This window comes from Rattus rattus, chromosome 4 (genome assembly GCF_011064425.1).
Source record: "Rattus rattus isolate New Zealand chromosome 4, Rrattus_CSIRO_v1, whole genome shotgun sequence".
Lineage (NCBI taxonomy): Eukaryota > Metazoa > Chordata > Mammalia > Rodentia > Muridae > Rattus > Rattus rattus.
Window position 1 is genome coordinate 114,492,930 of NC_046157.1, and position 24,483 is coordinate 114,517,412.

Here is a 24,483-nt window from a genome sequence, read left to right on the forward strand (position 1 = left end):
TTTCCTCCTTTTGTTTCTTTTTATTTTGAGATACAGTGTTACCAAGCTGCCTTGAACTCATTATGTATCCCTGGTTGGCCTTGAACAGGCAATCCCCTTGTCTCACTAGGTACCTTTAGTAGCTGGCGTGACAGGACTGGACTTAGATGTGATTTTATTTTTATCATGAATACACATCACAGTTACAGGAGCAGGAAATGATATAACTGTTATTTGAGATGGGATCCTCTACGCCTAGGCTGGTGTCTTAAATCCTGGACTCAAAGCAATCCTCCTGCCTCAGCCTCCAGAGTAGTTAGGGCCAAAAGCATGTGCCATCACTGCCATCTTGATTAATTCTGATTCGATTGACTAATATTTCATTTTATTTATCCAGCTGTTCACCCAGTTGTTTTGTGTGTGCATGTGTGGTGTTCATGGATGGTGATGTGCGCCCATGTGTGTATGAGAGAGCAGAAGTCAGAGGCTGAAGGCTGGGATGGATCTTCCATTCCCACCTTATTTTGGGCAGGATCACTCTTACTTGAGGCTCACTGTTTTGGCTTGTCGTATAACCAGTGAGCTCTGGGGATCTGCCCATCTCAGTGTGTCTCACCTCTAGGCTTACAGACATAGGCTACCCCATCTGGCTTTACGTGGGTGCTGAGAACTGAACACAGGCCCTCAAGCCGGACTGCAAGCACCTTACACACCAAGCCATCTCCCTATGCTGTAATATTTTTTAAAGGTTACCGGAGGTCTGGGATACAGCCTGATAATGACGCATAGCTGAGAGGTTGGATGGGGGAAAACTTCTTTGGCCAGGGCACATCCATGGCCATTAGCTCACCTGACAATTGTCTTCAGTTACCTCTCCCTTCAAAACTGTACATGTTTCTAGCCAACAGCCACAGGCTGGCCATGTGGCTCCCTGTCCCTGTGGTCCCTGACTATCTCTGGCTGTCAGGAGAGAGACTGGCTTTGGGAACCTGTTGAAGTCTTTGATATGGGATGCATGCAGAGTGCCACGGTTCTTTATCTGAACCAATCACGACATTGCTTTAAAAGAGCTTGTAAGGTGTGGGCCAAGAGGAAAGGCAGAAGAGATGGGATGGTTTTTATTTTAGAGATTAGGAAGAATCTTATCTGGGAGGCCAATAGTGAGTCGGTTAATCTCTTGTATCATCAGCCTTTTCTTTTCTCAGCAAAGATGACGAAACCAAGTCATAGAAACAGGAGGCTCCTGCACAGCTGCCTGGCGTTAGCGAGCTGCACGCACAGCCCTTGAAAAACCTCTCCAAAGTGCAGACTCTTGTCTCTCACGAAATAAAGACGTGATCCAATGCTGAGCGAGGCCACAATCCCAACGCTGCCATGTGTTAAACTGTAGTTCACAGCACAGACAGAAAGCATCCACTTTCCCCTGTACAGAACATGCACATTAGCACGTGCGACAGCCAGCACAAACCTGCGGGCTGGGCTTCACCCAGAGCCACCTGTGCTGCACGACTGCAGATAAAGCAGTAACATGAATCGACTCTTACCCTGTTTAAGGCTTGATCCAGCTGTGACTCAGCAGGTCAGGACCTAGCACACGTGAATTTAAATAACATGCTAAACATTCCAACCATCCTTTCCTCCCACGCACGGTTAAAGCCCCCTCTCCCAGGAACAGTGTCATGTCTGTGAGGTACCCAGGATGAAGGCAAGAGGTTTCTTGGTTAGAGTAGTTTGTCTGGTTAGAGATAAAGGAAGAGCAAACCGTCTCGAGTTGTCGGTTAATACTTTTAACTCGAAAAAAAGAAAAAGTCTCTCCTCTCTTCAAGGCCAATCTGTGGTTTTCAAACAGGGCAGATTCCTCGCCATATCAAGTATCAGATTGGTTTCTGCTTTTTAGTACAAGACAAACAGAAGTTACCCACGGAGTTTCAAGGGCATCTCAGAAAGGAGAGGGGAAGTTAGTACCTTTCCTTGCTATCCAAGTGGCAAAGCATCTTGCGGGAGAAACAAAACCTGCGATTAATAAACCGAGTCCCGGGCTTTAGGATCTTCAGGTTCCAAACCTTCCCTTCCTGGGTAAGTAGGGTTGCACAGATCGAAGAACAGCGCTCTCTCTCTCTCTCTCTCTCTCTCTCTCTCTCTCTCTCTCCCCCCCACCATGCAATATTCAGGATCAAGACTCCATGACTCTATGACACAGATATTTTCCTTTCTGTGACCTCAGTTTTGGGAATTAATTTTTTCTTCTTCTTCTTCAAAATCTAGTTATTTTTCTTGGCATCTCTCCAGCATTCATTCTTTCCTTCTGCCTGCCTCTTTCTTCTCTCCCTTCCCCTCTCCACTTCCCACATATTCCTTACTCATCAGCACTTTGCAGACACTCGAGTCAAGAGTCTAGGTGGTGTCTGCAGGGTGTTAGAATTAGTAAGTGAAACTAATGGGATTTCCCACTAAATTTGAATTTTTATGTAAACAACAAATAATATTTTTTGCATATGTATGCCCTGAACGTTGCAGAGGACACACACTGAAAATTATTCCTTGTTTATCTGAAATTCAAATTGAACTGGGTGTCTTGTATTTTATCTGGCACCTCTACTTGGAGGTTGAAGAGAGGGATAAAAAAAAAAAAAAGCCAACAAAGGCATCCATTTATGCCTCCCAGAGGGTCCTTCTGAATGCTCCTGGCCTCAGAAGCTCCCCACAGCATCCCTTTATTTTAACTGTGACCTACACACTGGAAGGAAAGTTGCCCAGAGTAGAGAGCAGCATGGTATGGACAAAGTCCAGCGAGGCATTAGGGTCTTGCTCAGCACCACCCAATGTCTGCACTTGGTCAGACAGCCTCAGGTAACAACAGCCCCCAGGGCAGCTCCCAACGGTGCAAGCCTGGGTCGGAGCTGAATATTATTCAAACACTGAACATCAATTTAGAAACTTCTCTGCTCAGCACTGGTTCAGAGGCTTGGCGTGATCAGTAGCAGTGACAATTAGAAACTCTGCTTATTCAATATTCATCGTCTTGGAAATGTGCTGAAGTGTAGTGGCCAGCACAATCTACAGAGACATCCTGAAAAGCATGGCCCCAGAAGTCACACTAGGTGGAATCCTGGCTCAATCAGAAACCTCTCGTGCATGGATGCCTTTTCTGAGAGGCCCCCACCCTCAGAGCCTAGAAACGAGAGGGGCAAAGTGCTCAGGAGTCATCAGTGGTCCTGGGGCATGGGGCTCAGATTGCCCAACTCACACAAAAACAGGAGGTGAAAGGCACAAAATCGGGAAAACTTCCCATCTTCAAAGATGGTTCATAAAAAGAAAATTTGTCTTGTGGTCAAATGAATACTTTTTCCTCAAATCTATAAATATTTTCTGTCTATGTTTCCTATATGTACTAATTTGAAAAATATTTTCAGAGTATATAGCTTCTGAAATCTTTATCATATTGCTCTAAGAAGCAAAGGTTTGTGGTTATTGTTTCTACCCAATTATTGCCATTTTTTCCATGTTTTACTTTTATTATTCTATCTATTCCTGGAAATTCAAAACAAACAAACACATAAAAACCCCCAATGCTTTTTCTCTCTTATATGCCTTAAAGGTGAGTAATCTAATAGGTGTAATCAGTCCTTTAATTTTTGTGTCAAATAAATTTCCAAGTGAGATCACTCAGTGGCTTGGCTTCCTTCTGAAATTATTCCTTTTCTGCTGCTATAACCAAATACTCCAGCTGGGAAACTTTCCAAAGCTAAGAGGCTGGCTTAGGTCCAAGTTCCAGAGGGCTCTGGTGTCGGATTAGTTTTGGTGAGGACCTGGAGGCAGAAGGTAGCAATGTAACCATCAGTCATGTCACAAAACTAAAAGCCAGAGAGATTCAGGCGTCAGGCTCAGGGTTTACAATGCCCAAGAAACCAGCAACCCCAAGGAACTGAAGACCCTACTGGGCTCCGCCTCTTGTGAAACTGTCCCTTAGCTCACTTCTGTAGCACCACACCAGACATCCAGCTTCATAGACACCTAAACCACTGAACATGCCTCGTGACCACTCCGGGTATCAACTCTTGTTCGTACTGTTAATATTCTCCAGTGCCCATGGACAAAGTACTTTCGAAATTTAGAACCCTGGTCTGAGGGCTAGAGAAGGCTCCATGGATAAGAACACAGGCTGCTCTTCCAGAGGTTGGGTTCCCAGCACACATACTGTGGCTTACAACTGTACGTTACTCCAGCTCCAGGAGATCTGACACTGTCTTCTGGCCTTGTTGGGTACTGCACACACATGATGTCGAGCCACACATGCTGGCAAACAGGCATACAGACAATAAAATGACACAACAAAACAGAATCCAACAACACTGGCCTGTCTATTGCATGTGTACACGTGCTCGCTGGGTCTCGACTTCTTCAGCTATAAAATGGAAGTGCTATGTCTACTCTGAATTGCCGTGAAGATTCTGAGCTAGCTCACCCCAAGGACAACTCACTGCCCCGGTTCACACTATTTTTTTTTTTTTCGGATCTGGGGACTGAACCCAGTGCCTTGCGCTTGCTAGGCAAGCGCTCTACCACTGAGCTAAATCCCCAACCCCCCATTCACACTATTTTAAATAACACAACTGGTCTACATCATGGCCTCCACTTAGCCTAAGTGTGCCAACCTTTGGTCACTATTTACTTGCTTTTACTGTCTGGATGCTTGAAATTCTATACAGTCCTTATTTTTAACTAGGCAAAGTACTGTAAAAGAAAGCAACCTAAAATGTTGAGCATAGGTAGGTGGGCATGTGTATAAAATTTCAGTCATCTGCCCTAACCATGTGTTTTTGTTCCGTGCATACTTCAGCCATGTCAGACTAGAGGCGGAAGGGGGTAATTCTCTAGGGCAGAACCTTAGCAGCAGAGGCCAACACATTTTACATTCTCTGCTGAGAGATTCTGAAGGCCTGGCTTCACTGACGTGCCCTGTGCCAGCAGCAGAGGCCCTCTGAGGTGAGCAGGTGGGCTGAGGCCGGGAACTCACTTGCTGCTAGAATTCCAGACTTCTGCTTGGCCATGCTCACCCTGTGCAGGCTCCCGCAGAGGACGCACTAGGGCCTGGGGCTGGACTTTCCCTGTATCCTCACAGGCCCTCCAGAGGCCACTGTCTTGTCAGTAGGTGGGAGATGAAGGCTGGAAGGGAACTATCACCCCTTTGTTTAGAAATGGCATTTCTTCCTTATGGACTGCTCTTCTCTTCAGAGGTCCCCTGTGCCAGACCACAGACCTAAAGCAGTGCCTGTCAGCGGAGCCCGGCAAGCAGCCAGACTGCTGGTGCTCCTGCTGCCAACTGTGAAGCCTCAGGGAGCCAGCTCACTGCTTGGTGATACAGTGTAGTAAGTAATACACCTCATCAGACTGTCCTGTGGACAGAATGAAACAATATATCCAGTTGAGCCCTGGCACAGAGCAGGTGTTTAATTCGGAGAACTATCTCAGGCGCCAGATGTATAGAGAGTGCGGGTGATGAGGGGCAAGGGTGAATCCAGTTTGTAACCACTTCAGCTGTGCACTTCAGAGGTTCCCATCTTAGACGTGGGGAAGAGAGAACAAACTCAGCTCGCAGTGATACACTGTGAGAGAAAGTGCACAAAACACTGCACAGTGAATGTGTTCCAATCATTGCTGGGTTCTTGTATCAGTTTATTTGTACCCATATTGGGACTTTGGCACTGTGTAAATACAATGTTCTGAATGCTGGAGGAGGCTCCTGCAAGCAAGCACAGAGAGGAAGCTCTGGGGAAGGCAGGGCTGTGCCAGGAGAAAACAAAACCAATTCATTAATGTCAGGCGATATTTACTGTCTGTAACAGTCAGTAAATGTGGTAACAAGAAACATATTCCTTCTACTGCCAAATGTCTCCTCAAAAAAAAAAAAAAAAAAAAGGATGGGGTGGAGGGGCAGTTAGCATCTGCTAAGGTCACTGAGAACACAGAGCAACTGAAGATTGCCGGGATAGGCTCTGTGGACTGAAAGGGCTCACTGGAAAGGTGGCATGGCTTCTTCCACAACGGTGGTTCTCAACTTGTGGGTTCCAACTCCATTTGTGGTCAAACGACCCTTTCACAGGGGACTCTGATGTTCATCGGAAAACACAGATATTTTACATTACCATTCCCAACAGTGGCAAAATTACAGTTATGAAATAGCAATGAAAATAATTTTGCTGTTGGGGGTCACCACAACCTGAAGAACTGTATTAAAGGGTGGCAGCAGTAGGAAGCTGAGAACCGCTGCTCTAGGGACCATTGTAAGCACAAGCCCATCACCAGCTGTGTGTGTGGTCTCTTCAGGAGTCACTAGAAACTTCCTCCCATCCCACAGGCCCTAGCAGCTCCATCACCAGCCTGTGACTAGGTGTTAAAATCTTCTGGGCTTCAGTTCTTTAACTAAAAGTTATGTAGGTCCCATGAAGATACTTTTGAGTCCCCTGGGGAGGGCTTTAGGGATGTGCACAGGCCAGTCCTGTTCCAGCTAGATAACACAGAGTGAGGGCTCGGGAGATGGCCCAGTGGATAAAGTACTTGTTATGCAAGTGTGAGAGACTAAGTTTTGATCCCCAGGACTGAGGCCAAGCTGGATGCAGTAGCGGACATCTGTATTCCCACAGCACCTAGTGCGAGATAGGAGTCAGGTTCAGGAGAATCCCTGGGGTTCTGAGTTACGACAGACATGTCAGCAAGCCCCTGACAATGCACCTCATGCCACCAAACTTAAAACAGGTCAGGAAGATAAATCTCACATTGTGGTTCGCTGTATTTGTAAAAACCATATTACAAAATCTGGAAGAGAAACTGCTAACCAAAACCCTTGGGTAACTGAGACAGTGTCTGAAAGGAAGTGTGTTTGATGGAGTCCAGGAAGAGAAGTATGAGGCCCTAGACAATCAAACAAAGGACATGGGAATAAACTTCTCCACTTGCTAGAGGCTTCTCTGCTAGCCCTTGGGTCGAGCTTCCAACCAGGTGTAGAGCCACAGAAGACAGAGTTTCTAGTCTTGTACTGGAAGGGCACACCTTATTGGCATTTCCACATCAACAGAAGAGTTGAACCAAGGTGATCTAACACCCGACCTCCCTCTTGGGCAAAATGGATGACAAACTTGGCATCGCTCCTCCACCAGCCACACTGACTCTTTGGTGCATGTAGGCTGCTCATGGTGGCCTTTGAGAGATCACGCCTCATTCCTTCACAGACCTGCATCTACTTGGGGCTTCTGTATGACGAGTGGTCTGAGGGGGTCTGGGCATGCTGAGGGACCCTTTGCTTATTTCTCATCCTTGGTATCTGAGAGACAGGATCTGGCCAGCCTTCCCCAGCAAGTTTCGTTAGCTTTCTCAGCTCTCCAGCTAACGGGATCTTGGCAAATCACTTACACAGATACAGAGAAGAGGTCTCCAGGGACAGACACCTAATAAGCCGAAAGATCGGACATGATTCATCATTTTACACACATTATTGCCACAGCCAAGATAAATACCACCATGGTTTCAAGTTTCTCAGTGGAAAAAAAAAATCATCTTGTTTTTTGAGGGGAAACCATTCTCCAACAGACTTTGATCAACTTCCAGATACTATTAGCTGACCAGTTTGTATAACCTGATTATTAAATGTGTATGTATAAATAGCATGTTTCTTGATATGTTTAGCAATTGTAATTCTGCTATGAGCGTGGTGGAAACTTTAAATGAGCCCCTTCCGGCCCTATGAACAAGCTGCCCCTTACAGCTCAACAGCGTGCCGCATAAACCGTGATAGGCTCAACCAGACCGACTCTTCCCTAGTCAGCAATGCCCACAATGGGCAAGATATTTTTAATGAAGTCCAGGGAAGCGGTGGTCTTCAGCTTCTTCCGGCCATGCATTCTCTCTGGAGTGAGGCAGAGCTTTTTGCCTCTGGTCCTGCCCTGTGGAGGCTCGGGAAGGAGTTTGTCCTGGGCCTCCTATGGAGCAGACTGACACTGGATCTTGCTTTCCTTAGCCCTGGCCTCACTGGGAACCCTTAAAAAAAAAAAACAAAACTTGGTACTAGTTTGTCTTTAATCCCTTTCATTGTCTCTAAGATCTCTGCCTGTTATCAAGGACAAATTAAGCTTTTAATAAAGCTCGGAATGGCCAGAGAGATGGGGCTGTTTCAAGCTTTTATTCCCCATAAATACTCCGATAATGGCAGTCAGGATGAGTGAGTGGGTGCGGGCTTGGTGACGGGCACTTTCCATCTGTTACCTTTGGAAGAGGGGACATTTCACGGTCGCTGCAATTCAGTCCGGCTGATAACAACTTCCAACTCTTTTACTGTACAGCATAGGCACCTGGATGGGCCATTCTCCTTCTGCCTCATTTTGGTTATGCCCCACCCCCCTTAGGAGTTTAACTCCTTGGTTGAATCCTGCCACCTTGATTTATGGAAGCCACTTATAACCCTCGTTCTCTCAAGGCACCCTTAACTCTGGCCAATCGAGAGACATCCATGAATGTAGAGGGGCACTCTCTTGGGGTTCTGTCTGCAAGCCTGAGCTGCAGCCTTTGACTTGAGTGTACATGATTCAGTAAAAACCAGCTCAGCAATGTGCCTAAGTGTGGGCTTTGCAGGGTGTTGGAAACTGCACTGGTCACTATTCCTTGGCGTTCCTAGGTGGAGGACTATCGAGTGACACTCTGGCCTAGTCGTCAGGCATTACGCTAAGACTTGTTCTTCCCAGGATAGTTGCCGTCTCTGAAGGAGCACACATGGTCTTGAGACAGCAGCAATGGACACCAGTATGAACTTTGCCCCTATGATGGAAGTCTGGGCTTCACCTCCTGTCTTCGCTGCTTAATGTATCACAGCAGGGTACGATAGTTACTGCTGCTCCATATCGTCGCTTCTCTGGTGTTGTTAGCCATTATAATTAGACTCATCAAAATGAGGACGTAGCAGTGTCACACTTTAATTTGTGTTTCCTAATATGAGTATAATTAGTGAAAGAAACCCTTTCCTCTGCTTAGTGGACATTTGCATATCTTCTCTGGTGTCTTCGAGAGTTTTCCCCACTTTAAACCATTTTCTGGTTATTTATGGACTTTCCCAGAGTTCTTTGCATATTCTGGATACATTATTCGCCAGGTTATAGACTACAGACGTATCCTTCAAGCTTCTGGCTTGCCCTTTCCTTCTGATGAAAGAAGTTCCTTTTGATACAGGTGCATTTACTAGGATTTTTTTCTTTCTGCTATCTGGTTCAGGATTTCACTAGAGAACTTCTATTTTCAGGCAATGAAGGGGCCGCCCTTTAATTTCCCCAGGTTCTGTCATCCTGGTTTTCTACTGAGGCGTGTCACCTGTCTCTGCAGCTACCTTGGTATTGTTTGGCGAATGACTTTCTTTTCCAGCCTGCCTGCTTTGCTATTGTGTAGAAAGGCAACTGTGCCCATGGCTGTCCTCAGACCCCGCCTTCTTCCACTGCTGTGTCTACTTTAAGTCAGTGCTACACTGTCTTGCTCTTCAAGGCTCTTCCGGTTCTATAGGTTCTCTGCTTTTGGGTTACTTTCCCCTTAATATTCATGTGTGTTATTTCCTTCTCTTGTCCTATAGGACCTACTAGGATCTCCAGTAGAATGCTGGACAGGTGTAACTATATATATATATATATCTCCCCATCATCAGATTAAAGGTTTCCCAATAGTCCTAGTTAGCTCATTAAAAAAAAAAAATGGGAGTTAACATTTTTGTCATGCACTTCTGCCGTACCCATTTAGATCACGTTTTTGTTCATTTATCAATATACTAACACGTATAACAATATACTAATATATAAAACAATATATTAACATACATATATGTATATGTATTATATTCGTTTTTCAAGACAGGGTTTCTTTGCGTAGCTCTGGCTATCCTAGAACTCACTCGTTGATAAGGGTGATCTCGAATTCAGAGATCTGCCTGTCTGCCTCTGCTTCCTGCGTTCTGGGATTAAGGGTGTGTGCCCAGAATATTAGTTTACTTTTAATGTCAAAGCAAACATATACTTTTGTAGTAAATCTTACCAAGTCACAGTAAATTATATTCTTCTAATAATCACCTGATTAGGTATGCTAATACCTTAAGTATTTTACAAAATGTTTTATAAGGCAGACTGGATTATAGCTTTTTTTATAAGGATAACAGCTGGTTCTGGTGGCAGGGTTACACTGGTCTCAAAAGATGAATTGGATTTCCCTTTCTCTTTTATTTCCTGAATGTGTGGAGTGCTAATACTTCATTGATAGTGTTTCACGGGTGATAAACACTTTTTATTTAGAAATATGACAATTAGTATCGAAACCACCTGACTCTGAAAGGATTTTCTGTTTATGAAAGGTTTGATTGTGAATTTAATTATTTAATAATACCAATACAGCATTCAGAATTTTTGAGACAATTATGATAATTCTATTTTCTCTTCAAGAAAACCATCTGATCTAAACTGTCAAATTAATTCCCAAGGAGCGGCTCACAATATCTCTTTACTGCTAATTAAAGGCTCACGGGAGACACGAGAAGCTGTCTTCTCTCATGGATTACGTTGGTGACTTGTGTATTCTCTTCTTTTGCTAGATCAACCTTGCCAATATGTTAATTTTGCTAGTCCTTATAAAGCCTTTTATTGATTATCTTTACTGTTTGGTGGTCTGTATTATTCTTATTAAATATGTTTTTCTATTCGTCTTAGGTCTAACTTCTTCCTTTTGAAATTTTTATCACTTTCTGGTTAGCATATAAGATAATGAATGCATTTCATTACTTTTTTTACCTTCATTTTAAAAGACGATTTACTCTTCGATACACGTGTACATACGTATGTATGTGGGTACACCCACAGGAGCCAGAGGTCTTGGATTTCCCCTGGAGTTTGAGTTAGAGGCGGTTTTGAGTCACCCTGATGAGGGTGCTGGGAATTGAAACTGGATCCTTGGAAAGAGCAATATGTGTTCCTAATCATCCCTGCTTCTCTAACATCTTAACACAGGAACAAGTCACGAGTGCCAACCTTGGGCTTTCCCCACATAAGAAAGCAAAACTATGAATTCCTGTTCTCCTCCCTATTTTAATGAGGTTCAGATGTTTCCTCTCTGCTCAGGCGCAGTTACACTCTCACTCCACTTGCGAAGGGCCATTTAATGCAAAGGCTATCTAGAAGCTCCCCGAACGCTGAGATTTAAATGACGCTTTATCACTTACAACGCAATTGCTTCGTGTGATCGTGGAGCACGAGCTGTGGTATCTTCAGACTCTGAAGCTTCTCGGTATTTCATTCCCATGCCTCACAATCCGCCGGCCTTGAATGGTGTCTCTGTGCCTCTGGAGAGGCTCTGCCTTTGCACTTCTTGGTGATGCGCAGTACGCACGCTTAAGGCAGAGTGCATGCTAAGGTGCATGAATTCCACAAACTCTCGTGTTTTACTTACTTTTCTCCTAATCGCTGTAGAAGGATGTGTTAAAGCTCTACCTGTCACTCCAGTTTACTCAGTCTTTGTCATGGCCTCTGAGTTTGCCAGGGATACATGTTTATGAATAGCACATCTTCCCCATCAGCACTAGGAAGCGTCCTTGTTGTCAGTGCCTATAGCGATCACGCCCTTTGACTCAGAGACTATTGGGCAGCAGTACGAAGACGTTTGCTCCAGTTTGCTCCAGTTTTCTTGCATTTGTATGTAAATAGTTTTTGGTTTTTGTTTGTTTTTTGCTTTTGTCTTGAGACTTCCATTTATTTGTACGCTTATAAAGTATGGATCCTGTAGGCAATATGCAGTTTTGACTTTATAGCCAGCATAGTATTTTCCTTGTAGAGGTTTTAAGGCATTTACATTTTACAGTCATTGAGGTGGGATTTACTGTCTCCCTATTGGTCACTGCGGCCAGATTCCCATTTACTAGCTCCCTATTGGTCACTGGGGCTGGATTCCCATTTACTAGCTCCCTATTGGTGCCTCCTGTCTTTCGTTCCTGCTCTTTTGGCTCTGTCACCATTTGTGTTAATCTAGTTTTAAATGTCTGCCATTACTTTTTGGCTAGCGCTACTCTGCTCAGCACAGCTTCTTCCAGGGATGTCCCTGGGCGCACTCTCTGGATGCGTGTTTTATAGTCTCGATTGAGGCTCCCTGCTCTCCAGTGACTCTACCTTGTGCCAAGTTACCACAATGTGAGCCAGCACAGCATTGGATCCCATGGAGCTCCAGTTACAGGCTCTGAGGTGCCTGACCTGAGTGCCGGGACCAAAACCCAGGTCTTCTGCAAGAGCAGTATGTACTTTTTACCACTAAACTGTCTCTCCTGTCTCCAGGGTGACTTTACTCTCAAAGTTTGGTCCTTTTGGGTTGAGGAAAATCCATGTTTTACTCAACACCTCTATGTTGGGTGAGATTTGAATCCCAGCTCCAAGCAGAAGTTGAAGTCTCTGCTCCTTTTCCAGGTATGGCTCTCCCTACTATGCTCACCAGCCTCTTCCCTCCACCTATGCAAATTAGGGGCCATTAAAGCACCTGTGGATTGGGGGAGGGGAGGAGGACCCCTTTCTTATGGCTTATCCCATTAGGAAATGTCTGCCCCTAATTACCACAGACTTTATCCTCTGACATCTCAAGTGTGGTTCTAGCTGCTCCTTGTGGATGGCCGAGTGCCCCCAGGGAAGGGGCTCCACAAGGGCTCACTCAATCCACATTGCTTCTTTCTGGGATCAAACTTTTTACACTTTGCTTTAAACGGTTAGACGCCAGTCTTTCCCATCCTCAGGAATTGTAATGTGTGCAAAGTGAGCTTTTCCATTACTGATGTCACTGAAACTCTTTCTCGGGTTCTATGGTTTTGTTTGTGTCTAAATATTAAATGGCTCCTTTCGTCTTCTTGGATTCTTGGCTCATTAATCCTGAAGGAAATCTCAGGTATTTCCTCCATCTCCTTGTCCCACCATGCACTGCACATTTACAGCTCAGCATAATTAGCAGCAAGGAGGGAAGGCGCTTCCTTAGAAAGTGCCCCCCCCCACTTGGTTTCCCATTTGTTTATGGAGACAGAACTCTGTGGATCTGTGGCTTTCAGCTGTTCTGGAGGAAGCCTGTTGACCAGGATTAGCCTTGAGTTTGCAATGACCCTCTCGTTCCTGCCTCCCGAGTGCTGGGATTGCAGGTGTGGCCCATTCTGCTTTGGCCAATTGTAGGCCACAGTTTAAGTCTGCTCAGCCCTCAGGGAACACATAACTTTCCAACTATCTCACTCAAACTCTCTCCCTTTGCCCCATCCTCAATCTGACAGCTCTCCAGTGCATTTCTGTTAAATTCTGATTCCTGAACATCCCTTTCCACAGTCTGACCGTCGCTGTCACTGAAGGGCTGCGGAGGACTGAAATGTCCTCTCCCCCACAAGTCTGCAGGATGGATGACCTCCTAACTATAGTACTGTGCTGGTTATTTTCATGGAGCTGTGGCAAAACAGCTCAAAGACACAGTTTAAAGGAGGGAAATGTTTATTCCGGTGCACAATTCAGAGGGTACAGCCCACAGTTTGCCCCTATGAGCTTTGGCCCTGTATCAGGGCAGCGGGGACAAGTGGCAGAGGAAGTCCTCACCTCACAGTGGACGGGAAGTAGAGAAAGGGACAGAAGGGACCAAGAATGAGAGGTTCTCAATGATTCCCTTCATGTGAGCTTCTAAGTCCCAGAGCTAATGTCTCCAAATCTTTCCCAATAGTGTCGGCTGGAGGTAACCAAGTGTTCAAAACCAGAACCTGCGGGGGACATTTTCTTTTCAGACCAGAACTAATATCTCAGAATGTGACCTCATTTAGAGATAGATAGAATCTTTATAGAAGTAGTCATGTTCAAACGAAACCATCAGGGTGACGTCTACAGTTAACAAGGTAGGCCTTAATCAACATGGCTGGTGTTGAGACCCAGAGAGAGTGGCGTGTAGGAAAGGCATGCTGTGAAGGCACAGAGAGAGGACAGACCTGTGCTGATGTGAGTAAGAGGCTGGGCTGGGAACTCAGGGGGCCCCCTTCCAACTGTCAGAAGGAACGGACCTCCCCAACCCTTTCAACCTTGGGACTGGTGGTCTCCAAAACTGTGGGAAACACATTTCTGTCTTGGGTTAAGCCATCTAGTCTGTGGTATTTTGTAACAGTAGCCCACAAGGAGTACACCTTTCCCACAAAAAAGTTGTTCAATGTTTTAAAATTTTCCTTCCAATTCACAGCCAGACTTTGTCTCAAGATTATATGTTTCTAAGGTAGGCTCTAACTTAACCTTAAACTCACATGGGGGGTATATGTATATATTTTTGTGTTGGGTGTGTATATGCTCATGTATGTATGTACAGTAAGTATTTACAGAAACGTGAGTAGGTCTGTATAATATCATGCACGAGAATGTCTACTCTACCCATGTCTAAGGCACTGGAGTCTTAGCTGTCCACTGCAGTGTTCCTCTTGCCTGAGTGTAACCGAAGGTCATCAAAGGGTTCCAGGAGACTCCAAGCCCACAGTGTCCTGTTTTTTAAGAGAGCCTTGTAAACCCAGCTTCCTGTTCCTGTGACTTGAGTGGCAACCATGATGCAGGTGACAGAGGAAGGCAGAGGATTTGACATCACCAGAGGGCTAAAACCTAACGCCTTGTATAACTGACTTAATTTTTATACATTAGAAGAAATAAGGCGCCGAGGGGTGAAAACCAACATTGCAGGGAGCGGATGTCATAGAAACATAACGGAGGGAAGCGGGCATCACTAGCAGCACGTCAAATTGCGTGAGTCAAGTTGGTGTCTGGTGAGTGAGACTTTAAAATATGTAAAGTTAAGTACAATATGTAGGCTGACAGTTCCCTAACATATTTCCGATGCTCTTTTTATCTGTCTGTGAAACAAGACAGATGAAAATTTGTTAGGCATTTCAAAGACTGCCGCTTTTCATAATAATCAGTGCTCTTATCAGATAACGAATAAAACACAGCTAATTTACCGACAGCTTAGCCTCTAGCTGTATACATTTTTGTTTCGTCCAAATGGTACGCAAAATGACTAACTTCCTCAGCGACTCTACCCTTTTCAGTTCTGTAGAATGCCTCCAGATGGCATTAAAACTCTTTGCCCATCACGTTCTGAGGCACGATTTAAAATCAGCAACATCTTAATCATTTAGGACTGTCATGTTTACTATTTCTGAGAAAGAACAACGACAAAAGCCATTGGAACTTTAAAGGGCCATATCCCGAGAAACACAACCTAGAGAGGAGATGCCTATTACTAAACCTCCAGCCCCTCTGGGTGAGGCAGAGTCGCTCTACAGACGGAAAGAGATCTTGGACAAAATTAGAACGCCATACTACCCCGTAGGCTGTGGCAGCTAAGGAAGAGCACTTCAGGTAGCAATGAGAGCACTGATCCAGACACAGACGAAATCACAAAGTCACTTCCGTAATAAAACATGTTTCACTCCCCAAAGGCAATCAAAACAGACATTTTAAAGAGGACGCCTGGGGTGGATCCTGACTAAACAGCCATGTGTTAGTTTGTCCTTCGATGGTGTCGAGTACTGGCATATGAGATGATAATGACAATAATAATAATTAATAATTAATGTCCAGCACTGGGCCTGGACTCCGTGGCCTGGAGCTCATCAGGTAGACTAGACTGGCTGGCTGCTGAGCCCCATGGGTCTGCCTAATACCTCCTGCCCAGTGCTGGGATCATAAGCCTGTACCCCACGCCCCGGCAAGCATTTACCTGATCTGTAACTCTGGTACCTGGATTAGAGATCATATTAACCATTAAAAACACACTTAATGTTCTTTCAAGTCCGAGGGGAGAAAAAGATTATAACCTAAGAACGAGGAACACATATGTACCTTCTAAGTGTCTTTTCTCATCTTCAAAAAGGCACTTTACTTAAAAACATCAATGGGCTCTTGGGATCTCAGCGATATCTACAGTTGGGTTTGTCACATACTTCGGAGGTGAGACTGCAGATGGCAGGCAAGCTTTTAAAGTGACTTGGGTACTTCGCAGTATGTGGTATGAGGGACAGACCGTCCCCCATCGCACGCGCGCGCAGAGTTCTGCAGATCTTAAGTCAGTGTTAAAAAGTCTCCAGCCAAATTTTGATGGGCTTATCTCCATTCTCCCCCTACTCACTCTCCGGTCTAATTATATTTCTGCTTTATAAAGAAGAACATTTGCATTTGCAAGATCCCTTTTCTATGCTGAAGCAGAAAAACCTCAAAATGTGTCTGTACCGAAAGCATTTAAAAGAACATTATCATGAAAAAAGAGAACCGCAGGCCTCCTCCTTCCACCACGATTACCACCATTACAAGATACTCGCACTGTTTCATTTTATAAGGCATATTAAGGAACAGTCATCTCAGAGAGAGACGGAAAGACACTTACGAAGTGTTCGACGTGCCATTGTCTGGACTCTCTGGCTCCGCATCAGCTTTCTCTTAAAAAGGAAGTGGAGAGAGAGAGAGAGAGAAAAAGACACCAACATCAGTCTCACAATCCTTAAGATGTAAGATTAAACATTTCTATGCTCCTATTAACAAGCTTTCAAAGTGTGCAGCAGGAGGCTTTTAAAACATCTTTTATTGTTTGAGAACCGAATGTGAAAAAAAAAAAAAAAAAGATTTCGCTTTGGCAATACAATTACCCAGGCACAGGGCCCTGAGTAGGTACCAAGGAGCTATTTGCAAACAAGCAGAGACATGGAGCGCAGACCTTGCCAGGAGATGAATATCTTACAGATGGAATCAGTTTCTCTCCACTACATTTCACGGAGAGTTGAAGGAAATATACTCATTAGCGCTGTACATCCAAGGCACTCTGAACTCCGATCCCTTCTGCTAACACAAGCCAAATAGGGTCAGGCTGAATTAGAACTTGGAGGGAATTTCACAAAACACTGAAGCCACAGTCGTGAGATGTTCAGGCATTTTACCCCTCCGGACGACTCTGGCAGCAGATTTTTGGGGCTCCCAATAAAAGCAGGATACGATATAAACCAGAAATCCTTTCTGACCGCCAGAGAGGCAAGCAAAAGAACATTTCTACGCGACGTGGCTGTTAGAGATTTAGTTTTAGGAGTTTGGAAGCAGTCCAGATTCTTTTCACAACATAAGCATAAGGTAATACTTAATCCTGGACCAACTGGTGGCTTGAAATGTGCACCCTCCTTTTTGTAAGGAGCTCCTCTGGTTTTACGGCAGTAGAAGGAAAGGGTTGCTCATGCTGTGGGAACTACATACGCCTCTACAGCGCCAACTGTAGAACAAACCCAACAGGAAAGGCTGAGGCTCAGGAAATAACCCAGGGGCAGCAGCTAACCTTCTTTGCATTCCTGGCCGGCCTGACACCTCCCAGCATCCTTTGCTTCTGCTTAGCCCCTCCTATCCAAACCCTGCACTGTGATATCAGTACTGGCTTGTGGTCATTATCACTTTGGGGACAACGACCTCCTGGAATATACAATGAACTTGTCTCGAAGAATCTGTCCAAACTGAGCTCAAAAGCCCTACTCTGTGTTTTCCGGCAGGAGATTTAAACAATTTTGAGGAAGGAAAAGGCAGTCTCACACATGCAGCTCAGATTTAACTAGGCTGTGTGTCTGTATTGTGCCACAATACTCAGGAGAGGCAGATACTCAGTCCAAATTCCATTCATTAAGGAGAGGAAAAAAAAAAACAAAAAAAACCCCACCACAGCACCTACATCCATACCAACCTGACTAGTTGGCGCTCGACCTAGGTAAACGTGTTCAGATAAAAGCAAACTCGACAGACTGTGGCTTGCTCTGACACCCTGAGTTTTACATTAAATTGGGTCTTCTGGGCAGAACTGTGGTATGCTCATTTAGGAGATAGGTAAGGTCTGGTCAAGGGGCCTACATGCTGGAAAAATAACCTAATTTAGCCCATTCCAGAATCATATTCCCAGAACAACCACCATTCCTGCGACAATCCCAAGATATAATCGTTATGTAAGACAAAATGAAATGAAGGTTTAATTCCTATATACGTGGACTCTCCTCCCTCCCCCAAGTTGGAGGAATGGGTTACTCTTCCCAGGGAGGAGCTGTCAACAGTTACACTAAGGCACCACCACAGTGGAAGCTGTCAGACAGGCTCAGCAGTACCCGACAGCAAACATATCCAACAGTTCCTGTCAGATAAACAAAGGAATCATTATTAGATAAAGGAAGACCTCATTTGGGCGTCTCCATGGATGTTTTACCTTGACCAATAATCCTGCCAAGGAGCCAGGCTGGGAGGACCCACGCTGGGTTGCACATGGGGTCTGGGGCTGGAGGTGTTGTGGGCTGGCTTCAGCATGGGCACACAGCCGAAGCTCATTATCTCTCCTCTTAGCAGCATTGATGTTGTGGCAACAGGGCAAACAGAAGAGGTTGGATGCATAGGAGGGAGAGCACGGGGCCAAATGGGACAAGTGCGGGAGCAGTCTGATAGTGGGTGCTCTCCGAGACTCTGAAGGGAGTGGCACTTTCTGGGGAGAAGCGAGGCCGGATTCAGATGGGGATTGTGGTTTCTTTTCCTTTTCCTTTTATATTGTCTTTCAAAGGGGAAAAACCCTCAAGCAAATTAAACCCCCAACATCTTTGAAAATTGAGGTGATGCAACTTCTGAAGTTCATTTGAAACGTTCAGGGCGCGAGCTACCTGAGAATCGTCACCGCTTCACCAGGCCTCCAGGGAAAAGCCACAAGAGGCGATCAGAAAGCCTCAGGTCCAAGAGTTTGCAGGTGGCTGTCTGCGCCCACAGAGAGCACTCCTGGGAGGCACCCTACATTAGCTCTAGGATGTCACCACTCTCTTTCGGGGCTGTGGGGGTGGAATCTGCATTGCTCCTTAAAAAGTAAGGCAGAAGAGGTACAGGATGGCCATTTTGCCTATGGGAATAGAATTGCAGAGAGAAAAGGAGGAAAGGAACCACAGAAGGCATCATACAGATATCTGTGAAAATGCATACAGATTATGCAAATGCATATAAGGATATTAATCTATGTTTTTTACCTCTCTCTCTCTCTCTCTCTCTCTCGCGTGTGTGAGTGTGTGTGTGTGTGTGTGTGTGTGCCCCATGAGGGTAGGGCATTCATAGCAGGTATGTGTGAGGACCATCGCTGGGATTTGTTTCTCTTCTATCATCTAGGATTTATCATAGATCTCAGGCATTGAGTACAGGTCACCAGGCTTGGTAAGAAGCACTTTTATTCACTGAGTATCTATCTATCTATCTATCTATCTATCTATCTATCTATCTATCTATCTATCTATCTATTACCTATAGATAATCTCTCTATGCATCTATTATCTATATAATCTAATATCTATAAATTATGTATAGACAATATCTATATATCTCATTATTATCTACAATCTCTATGTATCCATAATCTTCCTATTGCCTATAGATCATCTATACCAATAGATAATCTCTATGTATTGATCTATTATCTATAATTTATCTATCTAATCAATATAATGCCTATGTATCTCTCTCTAGATAACCTCTCTATGTATCCATTATCTATAATCGCTCTATTATCTAGATTATTCATATCTATATATAATCTATGTAACTATTATCTATAGATAACATTGTCTACAGATAATATCTATATATCTGTCTTTTATCTATAGATAATCTATTACCTATAGATTATCTACCTATCATCTCTGTATCCTTTCTATTTTCTCCCTTCCTTCTCCATCTATCCATTGATCAACCTATCCACCATATATGTGTGTGTATGACATACATGTTTTTAGTGTCACATATGTCTCCGGAAGCCCAACCACTAACATGTAAGTAGAAGATGCGTGAGCCGAGCGCAGCTTAGAACTTGTAAGGTGCAGTCACTATGGAGTTCAATAGAGTTTGAGGCATGAAACAGGTCGATCATCTTGCAGGTCATTTAAAACATTATGAAGCTTCCTTTATAAGTGATTACACATCCTGAGGGCTCCTATGTGCCTGGTATTTTACCTCATGGAGGTAAAGATAAAAAAAAACAAAACTGATTCCCATTCCTTTAAAGACACCCAGTGCCCTGCTGGGTGATGAGTTTGGAAAGGGAATCAAATCGACCTGTGGAGTCCATGGCTTTCTGAGTCCTGTTGTTGTTGTTGTTCTGGTTTCATGTCTTGTCTTTTTATTTTTCAAACAAGGAGAACATGAAGCTGGGTGGAGAGGGAGGAAGGGGAGATCTGAGAGGACTGGGGGTGGGGGGAATTGAAAATGCTCAAAACACACTGTATAAAAAGTTTAAAAATAATGAAAAAGCACAATTTAAAGGAAACACTGGCAGGTGAGCAGGTTCTAGCGAGACTGAGGAACTGTGCCTTGGTTTGGAATTTTTAACTGAAATGTTATCGAAATTACTAAAATACTAGAAAAGGTCCCCTTCCCTTCCCCTGCAGATAGACATGCAGTATGCTGAGTTTTCTCTCTCAGAGGGAAACCTGGCCATCTTGTGACATTTTCCCAACTGTATCACCAGTAATTCCTGTGCATGGCCAAAATGAGTTCAAGCAAAAAGCAGTAACTTCACCTGCTTCTGTTTTTAAATGTTACCCTCCAATTACCACTGTCAACAATGTATCCGCACTTTAGATAACATCTATTCTCATTAATGTAATAAACTGTCCCCCCATAATGTTCATTTATTCAGTTTTTACTTTTAGCATTTCTACTATTTATGACTTTAAGCATATTTAATCTTTAATTTCTCCCATTAAAAAAGAAGCCAAAGATTTATATGCTCTGAAGAGCAAACAGAGCATAATCTTCTATTTCTTGACTAATCTGCTTCTTTTAAGAATAATTATGAATTTTATTTAATGTACGTGGACGTTTCGCCTGCTTGCGCAACTGTGTCACAGGAGCTGTAGAGAACAGAGTGCCTGCTGTCTTGGAAATGGATAAGGACAGGGGTTAGCTGCTGTGTGGGTGCTGGGAACCAAGCAGGCACTCCTAATGGCTGAGGAGGCTCAATCACAGCTCTTTTTCTCCCCTCCTTTCTCTCTCACCTCTAGGCAGCTATATCTTTTTTTTTTATGCTGTCAAAATTTAAAATAGTCATAGCTTATCAACCACAATCATTAATGAGCCATCGTCATTAATATGAATTAAGGAATTAATTATTGGATTTGCTTTTAGGTCAATTAGAGAAATTACAAACCAATCATGAGCACTTAGAGCCTAATACAAGATAATAATCAACAGGGCAGTGAGGGCTGACCCATGCAGAAGGAGGCCAATGCTCCCGCATTTATACAAATGCTCTCACTCTTGCAGTCCACTGCTCCATGGGTCCAGTTTTCTTAATAAAGGCCAGGCCAATCTTCCTTAAAAGGTTGCTACACAGTATGTGAATTTAATGCACATATAATGCATATGTAAGTGATTTGTGTATGGAAAAAAGTTTTTAAAAATTAAAAGGAACTATGGAAACACCTTCTAGGTGGGTTAGTAACAAAGTAGTCTAGGGCCTTCTGAATGCCTCCTGAGCGCCTCCGGTGAGTTCTGTCCTCTATCCTGCCTTTCTGTGAGCTAGCTAGAAAGAGGATTCCAGTTCAACCTTCCTGTTCCTTTCTGGATAGAAGTGCCACCAGGTACATGTTCCTTAGTCACTGCAGTTTCTCACTTTATATGGATGGAACTGTACTATAATACTGTCCTCTGAGACTTGCTGCTGACACTCAGGAGCAGGCTTCCACACTCAGCCACCAGCTTTGGTACTGGCAGCATCCTGCCACAGAGGTACACAGTGAGCTTCTGACCAGACTGCTTGTGATGGGCATTAAGACTTTTATTTTTTGTGAATGATATGTTGGCAAACAGTTACGGACACTGTTCCTCATGAGGACCTTTTGTGGGAGTTTCTTTCCTGTTCTGGACTGGTAAATCCAAATTTACAGCCCTTCGAATATCGAAGTGTGGAATGAGATCTCACTGCAATGTTTGCCTGTCTTTGAGAACTAACCGCAAACTTTGTACCGACTCTTCTGTGTTATTTCTTGATGTTCAGTTTTTATTCAGTGCCTTGATTCGTTGTCCCAATACAAATGGTGAATTTTTAAACATGGTAAGCACCAATTATAAGTTTAAAAGAATAGGATAAAACATCCCAGTGTAAGTCTTTTACTCTTGTTCTGGTATTTCTGACTGAATGATGTTTCTGCTGTTCGGAAAAAAATGAGAGTGGCCAATAGTTTCCTTTGAAGTTCTCATACTCACCGGAAATACCAACAAGAAACCGTATTACTATCTTCTAAAAGCATATAGTTTTACTGGCCTCTTAAAAGTACTTGAGGTAATTTTTATACATGGCAGAGGAAATTTCATTCCAAGTGTTCATTCTCATTCCAAGAATTTGGCAACAGACCCACAGTGTTAGCTTCAGAGAGACTCCAGTTCCTATGGACTCATGGTCCGTCCCCCACCTTCTCCTGCTAGTTTCATTCCTTAGGTTTTCAGTACTGGTACGGCAAGGTTCAGTCTTCATTCTTCTTCATGTAAGGACTTATTCTGCTCATCTTTTGCTCTATCGTATAAATTCGAGGCTCAACTTGCCAACTTCCGTATGTGTGAAAGTTTGAACTCTGATTGGCATTGTACTGAATCTACAAGTTCACTGTGTAAGGAATGCTCACCTGTACGTGACGCTAGGTCGTCTGTAATATTTCTCAATAGTTTGTTAAAACCTCTTATTAATTCTGATAATTCATCTGTGGGGGTTTTCAGTGTTCTATCAATATACTGACGGCCACATCGCTCCGGGGAAACCAGTTCTGGGATTTCCATTCTAACGAACACCTTTCCCCTTTCTTAGTTTATAGCTGTGATCAAGGATTCTGTCACACTGGGTCCCTTTGAACTGGTCCCTTTGTCAAAGCTTTAGAAGATAAGAACAGAATCTGATAAATATTCTTCCTTCCACCCTTGGGTAACTGTTCCTGGGAATGAGTTGGTCTTTCATTCTCAACTTAAAAGACATTTTTTCCCCTGAATTACATATATTGAATTTTATCATGTATTTTCTCAATATCTTAGATTAAACGTATTTTCTTTTCATAATTACCACGGTGAATTACATTAGTATTTGAACAGAATCTGGAAATACTAGGACAAATAGAATTTCTTAATTCTATACTTTGAAATGTATCGAGTGGGGAATGTCTGCCCTTCCTACAAGGCTCTCTGAGAGTGGGTGCCAGGTCAGATTTATTTTTTCCTGTGTTTGGTGGAATTCTTGGTAGAAAGCAGCCAGCTTTACCATGTGCAAAATGATTTTACTTTTAAAATGACTGAACAACCATTTTCTAAATGAACAGTTGTAGGCAGAACTGCTCAGACTAGGTGTGTAAATTTTTTTATATAAAAATAAATAATTTTCAAAATTAGACAATTATAATATAAACATATGCCATGATATGCCTTTGAGTTTTGCCTTCGGTTTTCGAAATAAAATATTTAATTTGAATTCTGTGAGTAACCAGGAAGGTGCTGAGTCTCTGATCTGGGATTCCATGGGGCCGTGAGCCGGCATGGAACTCTGGTCCGCTGCACCAGTGGCACCCAGCCTTGACTGTGAAGCTCTCTCTCTACCCACCTAGATTTTCAATTGATATTGTGTTGCCTCAGCTAACTGCAGCTAGACGTCCACTGTCTGCTGATTTCCACCGCTGCACTTGTGAGATCAGCTTGGGTCTTTCTTACAGACAAAATCTATTCAAGGGTGCTTAATCCTTCCCTCTTCCACATCTGCCTTCTTTCCATTTTCCTCGTCATCCACCTTTGGGTTAGCATTCCAGCTGGGCAATTCTCAGCCGCCATGTCCTTCACCACGGACCCTTCCCTCCCCGAGTTTTGGGAATTCCAGTGAGGTGTTGTGGTAGACTTCTCAGCTTCCTCCCTGGGCTTCTTAACTTCCATGGTCTACTTTCTGCTTTTGGCCTTCCAAGGCTGCATTCTTCATAATTTCTTACGCTCAGTTTTCTCTTTTCTCAAGATTTATTCATTTATGTATATGAGCACTCTATTTCATTTGCATGTACGCCTACATGACAGAAGAGGACATCAGATCCCACTACAGATGGTCGTGAGCCACCATGTAGTTGCTGGGAATTGAACTCAGGACCTCTGGAAGAGCAGTCAATGTTCTTAACCACTGAGACACCTCTCCAGCCCCAAGTTCAGAGTTCTGATTCATTAGTGTTTTTTTTTACCTCAACGATGTTCAGTCTGATATTAAACCTGCCCAAGGAAAATTTAATTTCTATTCTTTTAACTTATAGAAATGTGACTTAACATTTCTTCTTTTGCTCTCTACCCTACTTTCTATCTTTTCTTCCATTTCTGTAAGTCAGCTCACATGATAGCCATTGTAATCCGAATGTCAGAATTCTGCTTTTATTCAATCTGTGTACAGTTTCTTTTTTTCCTTTTA

General features: G+C 43.8%; 1 protein-coding gene across 1 annotated transcript in view; it reads right to left on the reverse strand.

Moving 5' to 3' along the window:
• Window positions 1-24,483, reverse strand: part of Aff3 (AF4/FMR2 family member 3) — a 464,232-nt gene that overhangs the window by 126,270 nt on the left and 313,479 nt on the right. Inside the window, exon 10 of the mRNA XM_032900975.1 lies at window positions 16,411-16,462. Within this exon, the coding sequence (XP_032756866.1) occupies window positions 16,411-16,462 (52 nt within the window). The remainder of the gene's footprint in view (window positions 1-16,410; window positions 16,463-24,483) is intronic.